Here is a 10,972-nt window from a genome sequence, read left to right on the forward strand (position 1 = left end):
AATATAATATTTTTTTGATTCAATTTGATCTTTTCTTCAGTTTGTTTTAAATAATACCAAACCAAATCAAATATAACTGATTTTTTAAAACTTTAAATTCAAACCATACCGAAACCAAATAAAAATCGATTTGATTTGATTTTCAATTTGAATCAATTTTTAACCAAACGCAAACACCTTGCACACAGTAGATATTTGGTCTTCCAACAGAGTCATTCATTATGGTACTGAATTTGTTCACTTTGACATCATATCAAACCAATTATTCATTTGCACATTCTTGTACTTTGTGAGTCTTGAATTCAACTAAAACTGATTGATATTTCTCCTTTTCTTTCCAATTAGGACGCACTACAAAAAAAGAAAGAAAAGGAAACATTAACTGCGGGGATTAATTTTGCAATTTGCGGCGATTTAGCAATATGTCATCACGATAGTTTTTAAAACCCTTGAAATAATTTGCGGGTATTTTTAAACAACCACTGTAACATTTAGCGACGGTCAAATTGTGGCGGTTATAACCCCGGAATTTGGTTTTTACAAAAAAGATATACTGTATTTTGCAATAATAGATTACACCTGAATATTTTTTGAAATAGAGTTTCCAAACAATGACTAAGAAGGCAACGGAAGATGAAATAGAGTTCCCAAATTGTACACAAACTACAGTTTACCTTCATGATAACAACCGCATCAAAATGTAGAAGCTATAGCTGGATATATACTACCTCCTTCCCAATAAACTAAACTTGATTTGTCCTGCAACTTTATCATAGTAAAATCTTTTAGTAGACTAGTACATTGACGTTAGTTGAAATGAACAATTGAATAATATCCAATCAAGTCAGAAACAATATGAATTAGTTTAAGTTTGTGTTAATCTAAACTGTTGGAGGGAGATACTTTTGAAGTACTACTCTTGGTAGATTACAACAAGTTACACATCAAAAACAGTTTCTCAAGCATGAAACAAACTAGCTAGGAGATTCCGGACTAACTGATGCTAACTCTTTAATGATGTTAAATATCATGAGCAGCCCTTAAGCCAAGCAAGCTGATCCAGAATATAAATTCTGCTGGCCGTTCAGTATCATTTGTCCGATTGGGCATGTGATTTATAGCATGCAGCAACTCCAAGAGGTCATCCTGGCTGCTATAGCTAGAACTAGTTAAAAATATTGTTCCAATATTCATAGTTTAGAATCATTGGTTGTTAGCTAATCAAATCTCGTCATTACAAATATGTTCATAAAACAACAACATACCTGGTGTAGTCCAACAAAGTGAGGTTGGGGGAGGGTAGAGTGTACACAAACCTTATCCCTATACCTCATAGATAGAGAAGCTGTTTCCGATAAACTCTTGACTCAAGGGAGAAAAAAAGTACAAGAAATAACTGATGGTAACAAAAAAAATATACATAATACATAAATATGCCCTTTAACTTGAACTCATTTCACATTTATGCCCTCCAACTTTGGATGTGCACAAGTAGGCACTAAAACTTGTATAAAATTGAACAAGTAGACACATGTCTTACCTGACACAATACACGTAGGACGCCACGTAGGACACAAAATTGCCATGTAAGATGCCATGTAGGACGAATGTGTTTATTTGTTCAAGTTTTGGATAGTTAAAGTGTCTACTTGTGCATTAATAAAATTAGAGGTCATAGTTGCTAGCTGAAGTCAAGTTAAGGGTCATATTTGTTTATTATGCCAAAACAATATAGTAGCAGAATAAGTCTCCTCTCTTATTCTATATTATTTCACTCTCACTTTGTATTTCTTCATAACTTCATAACAGAACTACAATATTTGTGATCTTTGGTTTTTCCCCATAGAACAATGTAAAGCCTCACAACAATCACAACACCACCAAGTACTCTGTCCTTGAGTATAGTAGAAACAATAGTAACAATAGCTACACATGTATGATATTTTTTTTTCCGACTTTTGATTGAATTTACCATGATGATTTTTTCTACAGGACAGTATGATAGATTTTTTCCTATCAGACCAGCTAACCAGTCAAATTTTAATTCACTCCAGAAACATCATTAGTCAAATTTACAGTTCTTAAGGTACGTGTTTTTCCTTCTTCATGATCACTTTGAAAAGTACTGCATATATCACTTTGTTAATCACTATGTTTTTGCAAGATGTTTGTAGCTTCCAGTACTACAAGATAATTAGATACTATGATTTTTTAAGACAAAAAAACTCTATAGCTGCCTTTACAGTTTTGTTGATTTAGTCAAATATTGGAAGTGAACGCTTCTAGTTTCTACTTATTGTATGTTACAATATAGGCTATGCACCACCCTATATTGTAAGCTTGGCTTAGTATAGTGAAGAAACTTGTCTATTTTAGAAAAACAATTGAACATAAAATGAAGAATACACGCCCCTAGCATTAAATTCTGTAACATTTTGTAGACCATGAATCTCTCTTGTTTTCAAAATTACCAATAATTATGTGTAATCGAAGTTGTAGTTTGAGAGAGGTTATGTTCATGATGAAGATAAAACCTTCCAAATTCCCATGTGTAACTATCTGATGGGAACAAACGAAAAGTATAAGTTCAATAAGCTGGCAATTGTCTGATATTTATGTATTCTTAACACAGAATAAACAATTAACACCCTGAACAAATTAGCAAACTAGAAAAAGAAACTTGCTAGAAGCAATTATTAAATTTCATGTGTCCAAAGAGGGTGGTTGAGCATTGAGGCATACGAGTAATAACATGGAGATTCCATATCAAAATCCCAACTATAACACACAGTATGAATTCATTTGTTCTAGCTTTGATGGACAGATTAACTCGACCCATTTGATTGTAGGCTGTAACAGATTTACTCCATAGACTGATAAAAAGGTATGTGCTTGAGCAATAGAAACAATGACAAAAAAGGGTATAAAAAGGAGAAAAAACTCTTCTTACTTATCTTTCCGGAGCTTGAAGGCTTTTCAATCTAGTTTCACCAAGGCTGAAAGCATGCCACTCAGGTGAACCAACATGCTCATAAATGGCATAAGAGTAGACACCAGAGTAACCATACAGCAAAATAAACCTGTTACACCATCATTGGTCTGATTACAACATTGATAGTATCCACATTATTCTCATTTAAGCACATATGGAATGTTTAAGAATAGGAACCCCTTTAGTCAAAATTCAGCGGAACAAGTTTGCCTTGGAGGGAGGGACCCCATGGCCGCGAAATGAAATATCTATTTGATCATCCATCTCCTTTGTTAAGTTGACAAAATACTTACATATATCTTCTTCCTTCAAGAAAATATAAAAAAACAGATTTTACTACAATCACAACAAACAGAAAGCAGAACAGAGAAGACAATTACAAAGCTGAGAAAAAATTGCAGAACAGAGACAAAAAAACAGTGCAGAACAATGAAAGAAATTATGAAAGAGAAAAAAATTGCACAACAGATACAAAAAACAGAGCAGAATCACCCTAACAATGCTTGTATTAACCAAATTTTACCTAAAGGAACTAAATTTAAGCAGTTAGAATATCTGATTGTCAGGAACTAGCGAGACCTATGCATAGACCTCATCAAATGTCACATCCACCTGTAATCCAACACCTGAAAACCAAATGCCAGATCACTACACAAATAGTCAAAATTTTCTACACTCAACACTAAACAGAGAAACCTACATAAGCAAATATTTTAACCAATCTGTACCAAATTTTCAACAAAACTGACACTTAGTTGAGGAAAAGTATACTAACTTGTAGCTTGACATCTACAATATGACATAAACCATGAGGAGGGAGGCTATAAGCTATGGACAGGTACTCAGAGAGATGATTAAAAGGTGACCTTGAGGTAGGTACACAACAACAATTCCTTTCTTCGGCAGCGAAATCAATGGGCCAACACACACATGCCAGAGCTCCATACACACCAATGCCACCACTGGCGGAGTTGACGACTTCAAATTCGAATTTCCAGATGCCGCCTCCGATGAATTCAAGACACTGGCGCCATTGTTTCTTCTCCGACATCATCACTATCCATAGTATTTAGATCAATAAGTCCACACATCATCTTTGAACTCTAAGATTAGACACTTTGAAGATGTTAATTAGGACGTATGAAGGAGCACTGAGATAAGGGTTTGGAGAAATGGAGTGACCAATTTGGAAGAGAGATTATAAAAACGGTACAATAGTTGGGGAAAAAGCACAGGAAAAGAAAAATTACCGTGTTGATATAGCAGAATTTTTAATCTTGAGGGTTACGGCAGTTGATGATCTCCACAAATTGCACAGAAATTGGAGGGGTTGTTTAAGCCTCTGAAGTTTGATGCAATTTAGGGGGGTTATGTTAACCTCCACAATAAAACCTCCGCAATATAACACTTTTTTTGTAGTGGCGTACGTTGCCTGCTGTTAGAAGGTGAAATTTCTTGCCACAACACAACTTTCATAATATCTTCTTTAATGTTTTTTTGGTGAGGTCAGAAAAGATGAATTCTATTGATCAAACATTAGTACAGGGATAGAGGACCATGGGTCCATTTGGATCCTGAAGATCATTACATAAAAAGGGGGGGAGTAGGGGAGGGTGGAGTACAAAAAGTAATTTGAGGCGTCTGGGATCGCAGTTCTCCTTTTGTATTGCAATGCTTGTAGTGCAAAATCCAGAACAGCTTCAAAAACAGGAAGATAGGGTGAATCCCTTCACCTAGCTTCTTTAAAGTTTCTGATAGATTCCCACATTTTTATGCCCAAACCACTCATCCATTTCCTCATTGCCCCTATTTTGAAAATACTTGTTATTCAATTCATCACCATTTTCTCTTTCATTTCCAGTCTTCCACCTTTCTTGCTTCTTTGCATCTCGAGACAATTCACTGTTCCCCCCTAAAACAGGAAAATCAACAACCTGATTCTGTGACATTGTGCTCAAACGATCTTCATACTCACTCTCAACTAATTCCCATTCCTCATCTGTTTCTTCATTCAATTCACCAAAATAAGGACGTGTTAGACTAATGATTCTATTTTGTTTTGTAGATCCACAGGAAGAACCTGCACAGCTAGATGCTTTTGGTCGTCTATGATCACATTTCAAGCACACCGTGTTTCTTTTGAAATTGATGTAGTTGCACCTAGCCAAGGGGAAAAATTGCAAAAGGCAATAGACAGAGAGTTAAGCTAGAAAGGAAGATACAAAAACACATTCAACTTATATTTACCATTGATCATACATAAGTAAAAGTGTCTACGGCTTATTTAAGAAAAATAAATAAATGTTTATGTGCTTACGATTCACACTCCCACTCTCCAGAATTAAGCTGCCGTGTAGGTGGTTTTTCTTTACACTGCCAACACCTTGTATTCCTTGCAAAGTTCATAAAGTGGCATCTGCAAGAGATTGGAAGTCAAATGACACCAAAACTAGGATATAAACTTATCTACATGCAAAGTAATCCAACTGCATTCCTACTTGTCGCAAATCCAGTCGCCTTTCCTTAATGGAGGATGATCCTGCTCCTGTCTTAGCTTGCTAAGTCTTTCGTGAAATAAGCCATTGCACCGTAAGCACTTAACATTTCTAGAAAAATTTAAGAAGTTGCATCTAGGAACAAAACCAAAAGGATATCAGAAAATTAGGATTGGTACATGGAAGTATTATGTCATAAATGCATTAAAATATCAGACTTACTTGGGACAAAACCAATCACCTTGTTCCCTCAGAACATTGATCTGACCTCCTTCTTGGTGATCACCCTGTACAGATGGATTGCAAGGGTTTGTGGATTTCTGTGTTTCACAGATGAGTTCCTCAGAACTGAAATTCACAATTTCTTTCAACAGCTTTCTTGCTGATTCCTCAACTCTTTTGTTCAAGGATGGTTTATTCTCCACAGCACCAGTAGTTGGATTAAGTCCATAAGTCAATAGTAGACGCATAACATCAACAGTTCGACCACCTTGATCTTCACGTGCGATGATGTATGCCCTCTCACAACTTCCCCTGAATGTACAGAAGCTGCAGACCTAGTAAATGCGTCTTGTTAGAGGTGCAGACAGGTGTTTTCCTGCTCTTCATACTACTAACACTGATGGAGATTTCTTGTCTAGGTTAAACATAACAACAGCATTTAAGTACATACATTTCCTTCCTCGATGCCGAACAATACCCTAAGGCGCTTTCCAGAGTTGACAACTTTTCTATCCATGCTTGGACAGCCACAACCTGCAAGCACCCCAATATCTTGCCAGGACAAATATCTGTTACCATGGCCCTATTTGCTTAGATCAGCAATAAGATTGAGAACATTCTCATTACAGATAAAACAGAATGTAATTAAACCAATACTGCTTTCTTTAGGGCGTCCTTAGGGGGGTAGGTGTTATGCATAAATATTTTGACAATGTCATACAATATCAACAACAACAACAACCCAGTGAAATCCCACAACGTGGGGTCTGGGGAGGGTAAAGTGTACGCAGACCTGACTCCTACCAAGGTAGGACGGCTGTTTCCGAAAGACCCTCGGCTCAGTACAACAACAAAATAGCTAGTGAAATCCCACAAGTGGGGTCTGGGCGGGTAGAGCGTACGTAGACCTTACCACTACCTCATGGAGGTAGAGAGGTTGTTTCCAAAAGACTCTCGGCTCAAGTGCCGCAAATCCAAGTACAAAGAAGAAGAAAACAGTGGATAAAACATAGCAACTAACAAGGGAAGAAATGCAAATCCTCCAAGAAAGGACAAGAACAACAGAATAGTGCACAACAGACGATGATAGATATCAAAAACAAAATTACGATAATACGACTAGTACAACGACAAACACCAACAAGCCTAAATCCTAAAAAAGCAAGACAATAGTCCACTACCTATTAACCTTCTACCCTTATACGAGTCCTCCACGCCCTCCTATCTAAGGTCATGTCCCTGATAACCTAAAGTTGCGTCTTGTCCTATCTAATCATCCTAATGTTATACAATATCAAGCAATTGAATACTTGGAAGTATGGTTATGAGATTATGAGGTTGGAGGATTGGTAACTCTCCACTGTTTCTTTCAAAATCCTAATCCTCCATGGATTCTACTTGCTTGATATTCAAATTTAGGTCTTCATGATATTCAAAAGAAGAGTTCCAATTTATTTCTTCATTTACTGAAATACCGGTAGAGTTTACTGAACAACTCATCTCAACTTGACTTCACAACAAGAACTAATACTACATCTCGAGCAAGTTGTGCTTAGCTATATGAATTTTCATTAACCATGCTACTCTAATTAAGTTCATCTTAATAATAAGTAGTCCCTCTACACATTTTATGTAACGCTGTTTGACTGAGCACAAAGTTTAAGAAAAAACACTTCTGAAACTTGTGGTGTAAAACATGTCATATACCTTTCTGTAACAACCGGAACCTCCATTTTGAGCATTTGTACTCTTTTATGTCATTTTATGCTCTGGTTAGCTCTGTTATCATGCCTTTTGGACTTAGTAGGATGGTCCGGGTAGAAAAGGCTCGGAAAGGTTCTTTAATGCGATCTTGTTTTGGATGGCTTAAAAGTCAACTTGGGGAATCTAGCCTCTCCTTTTGAGTTTTAGCTTGTCATTGGGTAATTCGAGACAATGTATAGGCCTATAATATGCTTTTGGACTTGATGACATGTCCAGGTTTGGACTCGAGGGGTGATTCGGCACCTTAGGAGGTGTTATGGTATTCGCTGAAATTTGCTGGTGTCTGGTGCCTTCTTCGCAATCACGAGGGACAGGGGGCTAAATCATTGGGATCACGAGGCTAGGCGTGGGGAACGATTGTGAGGTCATACACCGATCAATGCTTCACCATGACCGCGTGAGGTCCAACCGTGAAAGTGATGCTTTGCCAAGTCAGGGTCTGTGATTGCAATGAAGGCCTTTAAGCTATATACACCAGATTTTCAAATTCTAAATCAATTCATGTACGATTTTTGGGGTTTTGAGACGATTTTGGCTCGTGATATGGATGATCAAAAGGTGGAATCTCGTCCTAAAGATCTAGATATGGATTCCTAACACTACCTAGTGATTATACTATAATTTCATAGGATTTGATCCATGGGAACATGTAGAAATTAAGGGATCAAGTAGGCACTTTAACCATAATCCGTATATGAAAATTCTTAAGTTGGATAGGTAATTGATATCAAAATAAAATTATGATTATTGTTATGAGTTCCCTAACTTATGGATAACGTGTCCATGGATTCAATTTTGAAATACGGATTATTCACCTGAGGGCCAAGTTTTAGTTGGCTAAGAGTTGACATTGAGCCAGAGGTGTCCTAAAATTATGAGAATAGTTTTCCTAGACTGTTTGGGCCCATTAATGATGAATTTGAATAGATTGAGATCATTGGAGCTTGTTTGGGTGGACTTTGACATTTCAAGTGAGATTTTGACTACCATAAATCAAGCAAATATGGTTTTAACTCTTAGTTTGCTTGTTTTTAAATTAAAAATAGCATATATTATATGATGTTTATGTGCATTTAAACCATTTATGGGTCGTTTGGTAGGATGCATTAAAAAATAATACACGCATTAGCTTGTTGTATTACTAATACCTTATTTGGTATATTGTTTTAATCTATGCATTAGTTATACATTCTATTTGATATTATGCTATGTATAGCCAATACATGTTATTAGCAAAGCAAGGATTTTTAATGCATGCATTAATATGGTTAAAAACACATTGCATTGCACCTCAAAACCTTTTCCACATCCTTCCCACCATATTTGTGAAGGATATTTTTTGTAAACAAATAACATTTTTTAGAAATTATGCAGTGCATGTTATTTTTAATACACCAAACCAAACAGTGCATAAGATATAATCTCAGCATAACAACATCCTTTTCAGCACTATTCTTATACACCATATCAAACAACCCCTTAGTTGGTGTGAGTGGGCAAGCATGAGCCAAATTGGATAGTTTCAAGTGTCCAATAAATGACCGTGAAAGTCTTTTAATGTACTTTCGCCTAATTAGAGATTTGCACCAGATCTCTATTGCTTGGATGTTTATTCCACTTTATCATCTCCTCAGATGAGCATACTTTGTCTGGTCTAAGGGGTATTCAGCCAGAGAGAGATGCTAAAGTTATGGAAACTCGGGTAGGATTGTGAGTGTATCATTCCCACTCCGGAAGATGGGGTAGGACATGAACATATAAGTACCATGTCCCGTGAGCAAATTTTCATGTTCGGTATTTATCATGCATTACTTGTTTGTATTCATGATTTTAGATTCAGCATAGTATCTATATATTATTCTTATACTTGTACTGCTTTATGTGCTTTTATGCATTACGAGCGATTTCTAAGACTTGCCCCAGAGGTTAGCTGAGAGGGTGTATCGGGTCTTTTAGACTCACACTTATTGTTTGGGTGTGTAGGAACTACAGGCAGAGATCAAGTAGCCAATTCTTGACTATCCAACTTTATTCAGTCCAGTTTTAGTCTAGGTGAGCCACCATTAGATCATGGGAGTCTCTTCTTCTTTAGCAAACTTAGTATCTATTTCCGAGTTGCCACTCATATTTTGAATCCAGACTTAGTAGCTCCATGACTTAGCCACTTTATGTATTGTATTTTCACACTTAACTATATATTGAGATTGTTAGTAGATAATCATTTATTCTTTTATATCCATATGTTTAGTTATGTAGGGTTCCCCTTATAGGTAGTAGCTCGTCAGGTGCCCTTTTGCGGATTAAGTGTCAGATTTGGGTCGTGACAGTTTCTGCAGCTATAAAACATCTCATTTTTTAAAAAGTTTAAAGTTAAATTGTTTCCGTGATTAGAAGGTGTCATTCATTTTGGGGCAATTATAGAGAGAAAAAAATACAGAAATCAATTCCAACAAATCAACAAAAGCTTACTAAAACCAGCAATAAATTTGCTAAAACATTCATTTCAAACAGACTATATTTCTAACCTTATCAGATCAATTCGGTCTCGAGCAAAATTCAAACAAGCAGTTCTAATTTGGTTAGTATCCATTTCAGCATTTTCAAAAGGGTTTCCGACTCCCTCAAAATATCCACTTTTTAACAACTTCTCCATCAAGTTCACCCATTCAGGCCAAATTCCAGAGCTAGGTTTTCTGGAAAACTCAGCTTCTTCATTCTGCTTAGTCGTTGATTGAAGTGTTTTGCCTTCTTCAAGAATGAATTGGATTGCTGGGTTTTTGGTATGGAAATTGGAGATGGAACATTTTTGAATAATTTTGACAAGAATTGAATTGCTTCCCTTTGATGTGAATAACTTGAACATCCCTGAGTTGTTTGAAAGAGGTTTGGGATTTACCACCGGAGACATGAGGGGTTTATGCTTAGACTTGGCACGAACACAATATATGTTAATAATTTTAAAAGAAAATTATGTGATATAGTCAAAATTTGAATTAATAAAAAAATTATATATTTTTCAAATGTGTTTGAGTTGTTAATTGTTACAATTTATAGTATCTCTTATATAATTTTCACATAATATATGTTACTTATTTCATCTCAATTTATGGCATATAGATAAAACTAGAAGAGTTAATCTATTTTTTATCGATATATTAAGTTGTTAATTATTTTGATATATAGTACTTTTGACGTAATTTCACATAATATATGTTACTTCTATTGTCCCAATTTCAAGAGTTTATCAATTTTTTTATAAAGTTCTTAGATATTTAAATTATTAATTATTATGATTTATAATATTTTTTATGTAATTTTTAGATAATATATATTACTCTTTTCGTCTCAATTTATGTGATACAAATGAAAGCAACCAATATTTTTTTAAAGGTTTTTAGATATTTAAGTTGTTGATTATTGTAATTTATAATGCTTTTTATATAATTTTTAAATAATATATACTATTCCTTATACTAATTTATGTGGCATAAATGAATTT

General features: G+C 35.4%; 1 protein-coding gene across 6 annotated transcripts; it reads right to left on the reverse strand.

The window, feature by feature from the left end:
• Positions 1-194: 194 nt before the first annotated feature.
• LOC129888991 (uncharacterized) lies at positions 195-10,399 on the reverse strand. 6 transcript variants are annotated; one of them, XM_055964083.1, is made up of 12 exons: positions 9,999-10,399; positions 6,161-6,278; positions 5,710-6,044; positions 5,491-5,622; positions 5,310-5,408; positions 4,243-5,152; positions 3,859-4,048; positions 3,516-3,618; positions 3,170-3,298; positions 2,951-3,080; positions 675-765; positions 195-351 (listed from the first exon to the last, which is right to left on the reverse strand). In XM_055964083.1, exons 1-6 carry the CDS (start codon positions 10,379-10,381, stop codon positions 4,735-4,737), a joined length of 1,485 nt encoding a protein of 494 aa, XP_055820058.1. In that variant the 5' UTR covers positions 10,382-10,399; the 3' UTR covers positions 195-351; positions 675-765; positions 2,951-3,080; positions 3,170-3,298; positions 3,516-3,618; positions 3,859-4,048; positions 4,243-4,734. The 6 variants fall into 6 exon arrangements, with proteins under 6 accessions (XP_055820058.1, XP_055820059.1, XP_055820054.1 ...); XM_055964084.1 differs by having other exon boundaries at positions 675-759; positions 2,951-3,298; XM_055964079.1 differs by having other exon boundaries at positions 2,951-3,298.
• Between the last annotated feature and the right edge of the window lie 573 nt (positions 10,400-10,972).

The sequence above is a fragment of the Solanum dulcamara genome, chromosome 5 (genome assembly GCF_947179165.1).
Source record: "Solanum dulcamara chromosome 5, daSolDulc1.2, whole genome shotgun sequence".
NCBI classification, from domain to species: domain Eukaryota; kingdom Viridiplantae; phylum Streptophyta; class Magnoliopsida; order Solanales; family Solanaceae; genus Solanum; species Solanum dulcamara.